At 44.7% G+C, this 14159-nt stretch overlaps 1 protein-coding gene across 6 annotated transcripts in view; it reads left to right on the top strand.

Moving 5' to 3' along the window:
* The window catches only part of LOC128322623 (uncharacterized), a 90288-nt gene extending 79715 nt beyond the window's left edge, over nucleotides 1–10573 (top strand). For 5 of the 6 annotated variants that reach the window (XM_053244227.1, XM_053244226.1, XM_053244225.1 and 2 more), the window contains 4 exons: nucleotides 3950–4102; nucleotides 7255–7359; nucleotides 8321–8426; nucleotides 9400–10327. In XM_053244227.1, the coding sequence (XP_053100202.1) occupies nucleotides 3950–4102; nucleotides 7255–7359; nucleotides 8321–8426; nucleotides 9400–9725 (690 nt within the window). In that variant the 3' untranslated portion in view covers nucleotides 9726–10327. Of the gene's footprint in view, nucleotides 1–3949; nucleotides 4103–7254; nucleotides 7360–8320; nucleotides 8427–9399 lie in introns of all 6 variants that reach the window. The other variant, XM_053244230.1, reaches the window with a different exon arrangement.
* The last annotated feature ends 3586 nt before the right edge of the window (nucleotides 10574–14159 follow it).

The raw sequence follows: 14159 nt of genomic DNA, 5'->3' as shown, positions 1-14159 counted from the left end.
GGCACTTGCTGTTTGTGGTTGATTTTTCGACTTTTGCTCTTATTGCATTTGTTCTTAGTGCCTGTTCTTGTGCAGCCAGTATTAAACCCTCTGTTTCTTTCTTCAAGTTGCCATTCTTAAGCCATTGCCAGGTCTTGGTGATGTCTGATTTTCCACTTATATTGTGCAAAGATTGACCATGCAGTGGCTTATTTTTCCATTTTTCTGCTCGGTTCTTGACTTGTTCTTTCTTGTAGGCCTGCTTTGTTTCATTAGTGTTGAATAGTTTTGCATTATTGACCATTTGAAGTGCATCTTCTTCACTGTCCTTTATATATTCTTCAAGGCCTCTTTTCTCTTCCTCTACTGTTTGATGGACTTGCAGCATTCCTCTTCCACCTGAGCTGCGAGGGAGGTAGAGCCTATCTACATCACTGTGGGGGTGCAGGGCATGATTGATGGTCATGATTTTCCTGGTCTTACGATCTAGCGTCTCTAGCTCTGCCTGGGTCCAGTCTATTATTCCTGCTCCGTATATGATAACAGGCATAACCCAGGTGTTTATGGCTTGTATGGTGTTCCCGCCATTGAGTTAGGACTTGAGGATTTTTCGAACTCTCCTGATGTATTCACTTCCAATTTTTCTTTTAACTTCAGTGTGTGCGATGTTATCAGCCTGGAGAATGCCCAAGTATTTGTAAGGTTCTTTCTCTTCCAGGTTCTTGATCTTGCTTCCATTGGGCAGTTCTATTCCTTCTGTTTTTGTTATTTTCCCTCTGTTCATTATGAATGCAGCACACTTGTCTAGTCCAAACTCCATTGCTATATTGCTACTGAATATACGGACAGTGTTTAGCAGTGATTCGATTTCTGACTGGGACTTTCCATACAACTTCAGATCGTCCATGTACAGCAGATGGTTGATTTTACTTGATGTTTTAGATGTTGGGTATCCGAGGCCTTTTTGTTTAGTATTTGTGAAAGTGGGGTCATGGTGATTACATACAACAGAGGGGATAGTGAGTCCCCTTGGAAAATGCCTCATCTAATGCTAACCTGTCCAAGTGTCTCGCCATTGATTGTTAACTGTGTACTGCACATGCTCATTGCTTTTTTTAATAAATATCTGAATGTTTTTGCTGACACCAGTTGTTTCTAAACATTTCAGTATCCATGTGTGAGGCAATGAATCGAAGGCTTTTTTGTAGTCAATCCATGCAACACTTAGAATGGTTTTTCTTCTCTTGGAATTTTCTAAAATCATTTTGTCAATCAGCAGCTGGTCTTTTGTGCCTCTGGTGTTCGGGCAATTTCCTTTCTGTTCATCTGGAAGCTGTTTGTTAGTTAATAAGTGTTGCATCATTTCATCTGCTATTATTCCAGTTAATAGTTTGAACATGGTTGGCAGGCAGGTTATCGGTCTATAATTACTTGGAATTGCACCTTTTGCTGGGTCTTTCATGATGAGATGAGTTTTCCCAGTTGTTACCTCCTTGCAAAATGTGATTGAACTGTTTTGATAGTTGTTTATGAAGGCTTGTTAGGTGTTTAAGCCAAAAGCCATGCAGTTCATCGTCGCCTGGCGCAGTCCAATTTTTAATTTTCTTTGCTCTTTCACTTATTAATTCTGGTGTTATGATTAGATCTTGCATTTGTTGGTTACATTTTTTGACCTCTTTCATCCAGCCTGCTTTTTTATTATAATCTATTGGGTTGTCCCATAATTTCCCCCAGAATTGCACTGTTTCTTCTTTATTTGGTGTTTCTAGGTTTCTTGCAGTTTCTCCTTCTATGCTTTCATAGAAACGTCTCTGATTCGACTGGAATTGGAGATTCTGCCTGTGTTGTGTAGTTCTGGCTTCATATATGCTAATCCGATTTGACACTGCTGTTATTTGCTGCTTTATTATTTCCAGGACTTCTCTAATTTTCCTTGAATCTAGGTGGTATTTTTGGATCAGATACTGCTTGGTGTTTTCATTCTTCAGCTTCTTGTCTTTCATATATTTCAATTTACTAGCATCTGATCTAAGCCTGGCAATTTTATTTTCTAATCTAATCTTCCATTTAGGTGATGTACTGCTTTCTTTTTTTACAGGTCCACTGATCTTATATCCGAGCTCTTGTGTTGTTATTGTTGCTGCACTGTACATTAGTTGGTTTGTTTCTTGCAAATTATTGGTTGTTATTTCTGCAAGTGCAGCATTGACATCTTTTAATGCCTGAGCAAGTTGTTTTTTGGCAACTGTTTTTAGAGCTGCAAGTCGAACCCTGGTGATTGTTTGGTTCATGTGCTCAGTTATTTTTTGCTTTAGTTTTTGTTGCTTTTCTGTTAAATGGCATTCGGGTTTTTGAGGTGAAGGCAAGGGGCAGTTGCCTGGTTTTGATTTTGAAACAGTTCAGCAACAGTGGCATCCTCTATTTCCAACACCTCCTCCACCTGCGCCTGAGCAATTTGTTCAATTGGTGGTAATTCTTCTTCCATATCTTGAGCCTGTGTTGCTCTTTGCAGTTCTTCCAGCTCAACTCCTGTGAATACTTTATTTCTTATTATGAATCTTCTCTGGTTTCTAGCCTTTGTTCTGTTATTTCTGTATCTGGATGCTTCTCTTTCCAAATTTGGTACATTCTTTTTAAATAACCTCTTCTAGTTGGACTAGACTTGTAATAGCAGATCATTATTTCCTTGTTGGCATTTTTCGTATATTTTTTTCGGTTAAGCGACGTTTCTTCCAGTAACCTTGCAGTCTCCAGCCCTGGTTGCTCAACTGAAGATCCTGAGTCCTGTTGCCCACTTGCCACCAGATGTCCAGGAACTATAGCACCTGGCGCGGTCCTTGTTGACCCGGGCGACGACTGATCGGGTATAGATTTATTAAAGTTACGTCTCACCATAATGTTGATGGGAGAGGCACTCTTTGTCTGGCTCCTCTGGTGAGACCTGTCCAGTATGGTTGGACCTCTGGCATAGCTCTCACCTTCCTCAGAGCACACAAGCCCCACAACCACGCCAAGGTAGTGCCTCACTGGGGGTTGTTGTTGTTATTATTATTGTTGTTGTTGTTGTTGTTATTAATTCAATTTCTATAGTGACCTTCCAAAAATGGCTCAGGGCGGTTTACACAGAGAAATAATAAATAAATAAGATGGCTCCCTGTCCCCAAAGAACTCACAATCTAAAAAGAAACATAAGCAACAGTCACTGGAAGTACTGTGCTGGGGGTGGGTAGGGCCAGTTACTCTCCCTCTGTTTAATAAAGAGAATCACCACGTTTAAAAGGTGCCTTTTTGATGTTTCTAGAATTACTGCTAAAATCCATTCTATAATATTGACCAACACTTACTAATGAGAAAATTAAAGAAATTAGAAGCCAGCTTAGAAGTCCTGGGAAAAAGTAGCAAGAGGCCTGAGCATTCCTGATGCAATTCTACTCCAGCAGGTTGTCTTCTAAGCTGTCTGGATGGCAGAGTGTCAGGGGGACCCACATGTAAGCTGCTCTCAGTTGCTTGAAGGACGAGCAGAGTATCCGTTAAGCCACTGCATAACCAATCAAACCAGCAGGCCCAAAATGCTTGGTGGAAAATGAAAAGGCATTGGCCAGCTTTCTGAAAAGCAGGCCTCTGTTGGGAAGAGGTTCTACAAGGAAGGCTCCACCAAAGAGAAGGCCCTGATTCTCAAAGAAGCCAAGTTAACTTCTGGTGGGAAACGAATGCCAAGCTGGGCCTCTCCAGAGGATCACAGCAAGCAGAGGTTTATAACTGGATCACTTTTCAATATTAGTTCCTGCTTTATTTACAAATACAACTCCCAAATCCCATTCATATTGTCCCTGAAAGTTTGCTCAAGAAATACTATGAAGTGAGAGTATTAGTGAATGCAGCATTGAAATGGGTGAATTTTGACATAGCTCTAGGAAAATTGGAAAGAGGCAACTGCTGATAATAATCCCCTTGTGTTTCCCATCCATAGGAGAATGCCACAGTCCGAGCAGCAGCCATTCAACATCTTGGGATGCTTCGGACCAGGCTTGGGAAGCAATGGCCTCCATGTATACCTGAGGAAGGCCTGGATGAGCTTGTGAATGTTTTGATTCACTTGGAGGATGAGGATGAGGTGGCTGAGGTCAGTTCCCACCAGCACAGCCTCTGTAGGGGAGGCAGGAATTGTCCTCAGGATCTTCATGTGCAGTTTTTCCTCCCAAGGCTGATGAACCTCTATGGGTTCATTGTCCTACGTGCCCTTTCTTGACTAACTTCTTCACCACCACCGCTTATTTATGGCCTTGCCAAGAACAACATACAGAAATATTATATAAATATTAGGCCACCTAAGTCCATTGGGACTGGTCAGCGTTGGTGTGCTGAATTCTTCATGGGATTGGGCTGTAAGAGTACATAGAAGTACCTAGGAGCACGCTACCCTCCAGTGTCATGCTGGTTTCTTTCCGCCGGGAAAGGTGGTTTTCGGACAGGGTGTTAAGGACACCTCCCCACCACCACTTCCAGGCTTGCTTAGTGGTGCTGGGTGCCCTCTCAAAGCAGCCCAGTTCAGCAGTCAATTGCTATTTAAAATACATACCTTTTGTTCTGTACCTACCAAGACAGGCTATGGTCAAGGAATGTACACCATATGCTTACTGGGCCACAGTTTGCCCTTATATGGGGAACTCCTCAGCTTACAGCCAGGGGATTCCATGTGGTTTTCTTCCTCATACTTAGCTGTCCTTCTAACCTTAGTTGGGACCTGCCACTGCTGAATGCACATACCTTCCACCATTTTGCAAATGAAAATAGGGGTCCATTGGCAATACACAGTTCTCATCACAAGGATTACTGCCTAAGCCCTGAAGAGCATATTCCACCTGCTAGATGCTGTGCACCACAGAGTGCCCTTTGCTAAGCAACATTCACCCTGGTTGCATATGAATGGGAGACTACATGTGTGAGCACTGTAAGATATTATCTTTAGGGGATGGAGCCACTCTGGGAAGAGCATCTGTATGCCTGCATGCAGAAGGTTCCAAGTTCCCTCCCTGGCCTCTCCAAATAGGGCTGAGAGATATTCCTGCCTGCAGCCTTGGAGAAGCTGCTGCCAGTCTGTGTAGACAAGACTGAGCTAGATGGACCAATGGTCTGACTCAGTATATGGCAGCTTCCTATGTTCTTATGGAGGGAGCGGAATCCTGAAGAATGACAAATCTAGCTATACACATGAGAAATAACAAATAAGGCAACCCAGAGCCAAAAAAGGGGACAAGAGCAGGAGCAGTGGTTTACAAGGAACATATCTCAGAAAACATGGGCGGTCGCTGGCAAAAAGGGACACTTAAGAGTTCTGCATGGCTGTCCAATGGGAGAGGCCACTTCTCTGCCTGAGCTCTTCTGCTGTTTCCTGCATCTCTCCCCTTCTCTTCCGTCACTGCAGTTAGTGGTCTGATTTTTAAGAAGGGCTGAGCAAGGGCTGGAAGGCAAGCAGTATTGCTCTGTGCACCTCCCCTGAGAGAGAGGCAAAGGTCTTTCTAAACGGGGGAGGCTCCTCAGTGTGAAATGCTTGACTAACAAGCAGAAGGTTGCCGGTTCGAATCCCCGCTGGGACTATATCGGGCAGCAGCAATATAGGAGGATACTGAAAGGATCATCTCATACTGTGCAGGAGGAGACAGTGGTCAACCCCTCCTGTATTCTACCAAAAGAAAACCATAGGGCTCTGTGGGCACCAGGGCGCTTTCCAGACTAGCTGCTGGAACAGCAGCAAAATGCCTCTGTTCGGGCAAGTTGCATTTGGGATGTAAACAGCAAGGGGAGCAGTCTCGCAGCAACTAATAAACCCTCCCAAACCAGCAACTTTTTCATGCTAGATGTTCGACGTCCTTGTTCTATATCACAGCAATTAAATTCGCAACAAGGCATTGGACATGTGAACGGCACCCTGCTGTCTGTATAGGGACTGCAGTGTCACAACGCAGGAAGTGTGGGAGCACACTTCCGAGATATGTCCTGACCCTGTTGTAGGGTCTAGTCTGGAAAGCACCCTGGAGTCAAAATCGCCTTGACGGTACACGCTACCTTTTACCTCAGTGTGATCAGAATTCCCAGGCCTTCTTGTGTGCCGCTCAGCTGCTCATTGCCATTTGCTTTTGACTTGGCTTCCACACTGGACTGAACAGTGGTGTTGAGGCTAGAAGGGGACCGTGGTCCTCCTGGGGTAAAGAGCTAAACTGAGGGCAGATGGAAAGCCTGAACCACCCGTGGGCTGTTCCTTCTCCGGCTCTTCAAGTTGCCAGCAGTCTGAATAATAGACCAAAGGTTGTTCCCTTCAAAAACATTCCAGAAGAGAGAGGTTAGAGTTGCAAGTCATCCTTTGCACACTGGCCGACATCCCGTGCAGTCTAATGTCGGTGGTGCTGATCCACTTGCACATGCTCACAGTGAAGCACTGGCATTCTTGCACTTTGGCGCAAGCGTAGAAATACTTTAAACAGCACACCTGCACTCTGGAAGCACTATTTAGATTGGAAAACCACCACTGACGGCCGAGTTGCAAACTGGGAATAACTCCTGGAACTTTTCCAAATGGCGATTTAATGCAGCTTTGCAACATTTAGGCGGGGTCAGGGAAGAGTTCATATGAGGGATCCATTTACAGCAATCCCTTGTTGTTAAGCCTTATTCAGCTTTCCTCCTGATTTGCAGTTATGACACATTATATGTGTCCTACAAAAAGTAGTACTTTGGTGCATTGCTCAAAATGGCTTAATTTCAGTCACTTCCTGCTGCAGTAAAACTGGCCGTCTGGGAAAGTTCCTGTTCTCAGTGGCACTTACTCCCAAGTAAACATAGGTAGGAGAAGGAGAAATCAATAGGAAGGGCTGGTCAAGGTCAGCTTCATCCTGGAGAAGCTGCCACTGGAGGCAGGGGCGTAACAAGGCTGGAGTGGGCCCAGAGACAAAATTTTAAAATGGGCCCCTCACTAATACACACACACAAGAAGGGAGGCAAGGAGAGAGGCAGGGAGGGAGGGTCGAGAGACAGAGAGAGAGATACTAGCCAGGTCGAAGGAAGAAATACGAAGGAAGGATCATAATGAAGGAAGCTTGCGGGTTTGGGGGAGTCATGTGACTTGCCTCTGGGGGGGCCACGAGGCGTGGGGGCCCCCAGGCAGCTGCCTCCCCTTGCCTAATAGTAGTTACGCCCCTGATGGAGGGAGCATCTGATGAAAGGTTTTCAGTGCTCTCTGTCTTTAGGTCTTGTAGTTCAACTCTGCTTGTATTGCAGGCAACAAAGGCCACTCTGAAACAGCTGGTCCCAGAGGTGAGGTGGCGGGTAGACCCCAAAATGTATAGCCTCCATCGTGTGCTCCATCAGGCGGCCAAATATGTGGTGAGTTGAGTTGCATTTGCAGCGATCCTGAAATACCACTTGCTGATTCTTTCTCATGACTTGATCGTTGTTAATTTTACCTGTCCTCGCTGGAAATCAGGGCAGCTTACATTGGGTTCTCCCCAGAACAGCTCCTTGAGGAAGGGTAGAAGGAGAGTGGTCCCAACCTCACCACCAAGATTCATGGCAGTGCAGTAGTTTGAAGTCTGGTCTTCCCAGCCTGAGATATCTCACCACAGTGACTGGCTCTCAGTGGTAGAAGGCTGGTTCAAAAGTGTTGTCTTGCCTGCACAGAACTGCTTTTTTGTTTTGTTTTGTTTCTGTTAGACCTTATGTAGCCTGTAGATAGGATGAGGTCTTTCCTATCCAAAGTGTACTTCACCAATAAATCTACTTAGTATTTAGCTTCTACAAGAATCTTCATGTGTCTTCTATAAATAGCTGCAACAACTAAACTCTGCATTCTACTCTGTAACTGGAATGGGTAGCTTCTTTAGTGCTCTGCTAATTAACATCACTGGTAAATTCACTCTCCAACAGGGTTATGGGCCCAGCTGCCTAAAATATCTACAGCAGAATTTATTTCTTTTTTCCTCTCTTTTAGAACTTTCTGGTTCCCTTTTAAAGCTAAAATTCCTCAGACTCGCTACAACGCTTTGAAATTTAAGCTTAGTGCCTGATGCTTCCAGAGCCATGGTCAGAGGCTCAAAACTTTGAGGCAAAGATTGTAAAATCAGTCCAATCAATCATTTTGATCACTTAATTCAGATCCACATTGTTTTAAAAGTCTGTTAGTCTCTAAAAGATTGGCCATGTGAGCTGAGAAATAACCATCTTCTTTTAGCTGCGTTTGGCAGTCTTTTAAATAAAGTAACAAAAAGGTCAATGCACTGGAACTCTATCTCCAACAGAGTGCTGTCTTGCATGCACAGAACTGCCTCTTTTTTTGGGTTTCTGTTAGACCAAAAAGTACAAGAAGGATCTGGTGCGTGGTGCTGCCTTCAGCTGCATGCTTCCTTCCTCCAACAATCTGCCAGCAGTCTCAAGGGTGGCAGCACTCTTTGTCGGTAAGTGAGGCAATATCCTTCCCCTTTAGTGATGGACCTCAGCCTGCCCCGCCAACTCCTATCTGTGGTCTAGCATGATCCAGAAGTGAGTCAGTTCAGAATTTGAATGGAAGTCACCCTTGCTGAAGATGCTACAACTCAGAGCCAGGAAGGAGGGGTCACTGGGCTCTGTAGAAACAGTGCTTTGTTGTTCTGTTCTGTACTCTCCTCAACGGTAGGATGTCTCTAAATAGGCACAAAGGAAAGCAAGTACAGGAGATTTGGAGTATGTGTATCATATCAATTTAACTGCATGTTACTGTAAATATGTCATTAGGCCCTTGCACGCATCCAGATCAGGACCATGACACAGAGGGAGGGAAGGCTTAACCCTTGGTTGGCCCCCAGTGAGGGCCCAATCCAGATCGGCCCCACTCCTTAAATGCAAGTACTCAAAGGCCAAACTATGGGTTTCAAGTAATACAGTTGGACCCTAAGCAGTGGGGAAGCAAGGCAAACCTTGATAGGCAAAACTGCTCTTAAATGCAGCACCAGCTGAATTCTCCAGAGGTAAGAGCCACTCCCAAGTCTTTCACCTGCCCACTGCAAATAGTCACACTTCTTTCTCTGGGCAAAATTTGAAACCGCCTCCGCTTTCCCCACTTCTTGGTACATACTTCACAAGCAGAACACTGGCCTGTAACCTCATATGGAGTATTGACCACCTCCATTCCTGGCTGACCTGGATTGCCCAGTAAGCATTGTTCAGTAAATTATCGGTAGCCATGCCATGAAGGTGGGCAACATAATGCCCATAAGGCCTTCATTCAGTCTTGGAGGCGTTCCTTCTGCTCAGGTCTCTAGAGATGCCATGGCATACCCCAGCCACTCCATCCTGCTCCCCCCCTCCTGCACTAGTTAGATAGATAGATAGTCTAATCTGATAGACTGGATTCCCCGGTGGTGACTCCTGTTTGCTCCGTTGTCTCTATAGGACACCTTGCTCACAAGGATGCAAGCTTCATCACGCTGGAGGATATAGGTTCTTACTGTACATGTAAGTGGGAGATTTGTCTTTGGAAGAGAGGGAAGCAAGTGGCTTCTGCTAGCAAGTGTGCCTGGGTGAAGACAGATACAACACTGAGAAGAGGGAGGGATGGATGGATGGATGGATGGATGGATGGATGGATGGGGTTGATGGCAACTCCACTGCCCCCAAAACACATGTACATTTCTCTTTCTGTTCGGAGCAAGTTCTGGGTTTGGAAAAACAAGAAGGGCGGACAAGCTTTTGTTTTCTCAGAGAAAACATGCCTCTGAAATGGCCATGGAAGCCACTGGTGCTATGTCTCTGATGTCCACATGTTGGCTACAGCTGATAGATCACCAAGCCATCTTCCCCATCCTAATCCCTGGAGTCGTTCTGTGACTCTTTGAGAACAATGGGAATACAGATCCCGTTCCAGGTTATCCAAGAACCAGTAACTTGTAAGTGGCTTTCGTGTGACATCTGCTAGAAAAAGCTTCCTACCAGCTGTCCTATTGGTATCCTCTGTGCCTCGGTCAGGTTCAGACATAAAGGGAGCAGAGAGAAGCATTCTTGGTGGCTGTCCCCCACCCCCATTATTTCCTTTCCTACTACCAACTTGCCTAAGTCTTTGCACAGGGTTTATGCCCTTTGAGATGGAGTGAGCTAGAAGTCTAAAGAAATACATCCCACTGGTGTTGGGGTGGGGGGAAGGGGAGTTATCTGTGCATCTTTGGCCAGCTGATCTATTCTCCCTTCAGGGCTTGAAGGGATGGTCGAGAATGATGACGAGCAGGTCAGGAGTGCAGGCGCAAGCAGCATTTGCGTAGTACAGCAAGCCTTTACAGATCACGCCAAAGGAAGACTCCACCGGTTAAGGAAGCGGTTCATCAGGTGTGTGAGAAAGGAAAGATGCCCCCAAGACTTCGTGAATCGAATGCCTGCTGAGTGAGAAACACCTCTGAAGGTTCATTCATTTAAGTATTATTATTATTTCATTTCTCTTTGTCCCACCATTCTAGCACAACTCTATAACACAGAGATGAGAAATCAATCAGCAGCAGAAAAACTAGCAGATAAACTGTTTCAGAAAAGGAGGGTTTTCACAGCCACCTCGAAGGAGGAGGCCTGGCGGATTTCCCCAGGGAGGGCATTCAATAGCCGCAGTACCATGGCTGAAAAAGGCCTATCCCCAGAACTTTGAGAATGTAAAGTGGACTTTAGCCTGGATCGTTGTTCTGTAGCCTTCCAAGTGTTCTGGCTCTATTGGAAAATCACATTTTCAAAGGCCCATTATGGATAAAACGAATATTCCTGCTTTTTTGTTTAAAAAGCAGCAGCTATGTCCCCTCCCCCATTTATTCAACAGACTTGCCTTGACTTGCTCCAGCCTTGTCTTTAATTGTTGACTAGATTTGCTCCAGTTCCCATTGTTGACCCTACTCTCTGGTAGTCCTCTTCAGTTGTTCAGTGGTGAGTAAGCATTCCGCACATGCTCAGAAGTACTTTCCTTCCCATGTTTGAGAACTCAGCCCTAGTACTGAAAACAAACTAATGCTCTGAGCCCTAGTGAATCCTTGGCATAAATTAAATTGATGGAGGAAGGAAAGCATGGATGATGGAAGCCTGCCCATAGGAAGGTCAAGAACTGAGGAGGGAGAAAGAGCCTAATTTTGTATGGAAAGGAACGGCAATAGGGTTGGTAATTCTGAAGAGAAAGGTGTTTGGGCCTGAATTTCTCTGGGAGAGATGTCTTCATCATGTAAGCCCCACTTCCTAATTCTGGAGGAATTATGGGGAGGAAGCAACTGAAACCTGTCCGCATATTCTGCAAGGCCCTCTGCTGTTACCGATTGTCCTTAACCATAAGAAGGCAGGGCTCCCCGTGTAGCCTATGGGTCGACTCTCTGCTGTTTACCTCTGTAGTCCTCTGCTTGTGTGCACATTTAGCTTCTGCTTCCTGGTTGAGGCTCATTTGAGCATGTATTTTCTGCCAGGTGATGTTGCTGGGCTAAAGGGCTCCATCTCTAGCATTACCTACTCATGCACAGGCATGTCTCCATTTTCATCTGTGAAATGTGGAGAGGTACTTGGATCTGACACCGTGCCACCACTACGGGCACTGGCTTACACCCTCCTTTTCATCAGCTTCCATCTCTCCTGGAGGTTGGTGGGGAGCAGAGAAGAAATAGCAAGTTTTGCTATATCACAATGTGTGATGTAGCAACTTCCAAAGGATTTGGGCTCAGTTTGAGCTTCACCCCACATCATCTGTTAGAGGTTGTTGATTTTTACCCACAATAGGTAAAACAGCAGAGCACTAAGGAATGAGCACACACTCCAGTTACAGAGTAGGTAGCAGAGGATGGTTTGGATATTGCAGCTATTTAGAGAAAACACATGGAGATCCTTGTGTGACTAAACACTAAACATTTATTGGTTAAATACACTTAGATAGGAAAGACCTATATCTAATCTAAAGGACTACGTAGTGGATAGGTAAGGAGAGAGAGAGAGATGTTTCCATCTGCTCTCTAGGAGGAAAGGAAGGATTGTGACTCAGCACAGGAAGTGCTGCAGAGTCAGTTCAGGGGTCATAGAGTAGGGACAGATAGGGAGACCCTGACTCACTGTCTCTATTCCCAATGCCCCTAGTGGTCATTAGGACAGTTGGTGCCAAAGGTTGATGCATTGGAACTTCATCTCCAACATCATCTTGATTGATTAGTTTGTCCATACTGCACTTTGTAAATGTTCCCTTTAGGAGGAAAAGGATTAGTTGCAATCATTGAATATGTGGAAAGTGAAGAGTTGTCCTAACTTGCTTGAGAGTAATGTTTGTTCTCTCGGTGTTGTCTTTGGGGAGATTAGGTAAAGAGAAATCTGTTGGAAATGTATTGAATTTTGCCCAGCTGAGACTTAAGTAAAAAGATAGGCAAGATATTGTATTGTGAAATATGCAACCAGATTTGGGGCCATAAAGAAGTCTCCTCTTCCTTTGACACTGATGAAGAAGATTTTTGTTCCAATGCTTTTAGAGGGTTCTGACTGTACTGAGCTCATTGTTTTGTGGACCTCTGATTGCTAAGTGGTAGACATTGTTGGAGGTTTTAAAGCTATTCTTTAGAGAGAGGCTCTCACCCTTAGTTCTGTATTACATCTTGTTGCTTGGAGAATCAATTGCAGATTCCACGTGAATTGGCACAGTGGTCCTCCCCAAGAATCGTGCCCTGGATCTAGATTCTGTAAATGGTAACTTACTTCCACAGGCAGACAACATTTACAGGTTTTCTTCATGCTCATTAATGAACTTAAATGTGTTCAAGTGAACTCCACTCTCAGTATTTAACAAAACCAATAAAATTAGGTAGGTTAATTTCACCAAAAGATAACACTGTGTATCTCTTTTGTAGAAGGAATTGCAATGTAAAGGCGAGGGATTCCAGACATTCTTTCAGCAGTGGTCTCGGAAGTACTGAAGAGGAGACACTTCAATTGCACTTCCTTCACCATCACGCCCACTGAACAAGGGCAGCATTGAAACAACATCTCAAGGACCTACTGGGGTATCCTGGGTGTTGGTCCGCACAGGCCTAGATCCCATCTGTGAGGATGCCCAGAGGATTTCTCAAAGACAATCAGTTACCAGTAAGCACCCTGTTTTCCTCCTCTGGTTTTCTGTTGTTTTACCTCAGTCTCCTCACCTCCATCCAGACCAGCTGCAAAAACCTTTTCACCTGTCTTCTCACTCTGACCTTAAGATTCCCCTCTTTAAATCCCCACATTGGCTTCCTGCCCATTCCTTGATCCTGCACATGTCTCTTATTTCTGCCTACAACAACCACCCCCATGGCCTTGTCCCCCACCCCCGCCCCACCTTATTTATCAACTGTCATATACCATATTACTTGAATCCAAGACTAGGGTTTTTTCAAGCTCGTTGATATTAGAAATCCAGGGATAGTCTTAAATTCTATATTCAGTACTTACACTTACTCAATACTGTACTTACACACCCTTGCCTGTGACCTTTCCTCATTGAGCTCTACCACCCTCAGACCCATCAAACAACTCCATCCTTTCTCCCTTGTGCCTAGAATTGCCATGCCTCTCATAACCTTTAAACCCCTCTTCAGAAAGCACCTTTTCCTTTTGACCAAACACTACCTCCCTTACAATTGTTGCAACAAGCCTAAGCAAGGGCCAAACGACATGTGTTAATAAAGTCACTGCAAGCACACCAGGTTTATTTTCTTTGGGAAAAAGCATGCACTCGCAGGCCTGTTCTGTATTGGGATTGTGGCTGGAAAGACAACGTATAGGGTGGGATGTGTTGGTCTGTTTTAGGGTGGAACAAACAGTATATGGAAGTGCTGAAACTGATAACAATTTTATTCATATGTGTGAGCCTAACTGCTGGAAAGGCAAGATATAAATCTGTTTTAAAAAATAAATATGGTCTGTGATGTCAAATCAGATGATTATTGTTTTGGCAACTGAAAAACAGTCGTCATTTTCTGACATAAGATTTTTCTTTAACCCTTCAGAACTGAGATGTCGATCTGAAAGTGGATTTGACTCTAGACCTCTCAGGATATAAATTTCCACCAACATCAATGTCACTTTCTCCTCCCCGCTCAACTCTGCTGTGAGACCTCTTACATCTAAGTCCACGTTTGGAGCGGAGAGAAATGAAAGAGTATACATCCTCGTCTCAAAAGAGGCGC

Source organism: Hemicordylus capensis, chromosome 4 (genome assembly GCF_027244095.1).
Source record: "Hemicordylus capensis ecotype Gifberg chromosome 4, rHemCap1.1.pri, whole genome shotgun sequence".
NCBI lineage: Eukaryota > Metazoa > Chordata > Lepidosauria > Squamata > Cordylidae > Hemicordylus > Hemicordylus capensis.
This window is presented reverse-complemented; position numbering and strand designations above follow the sequence as displayed.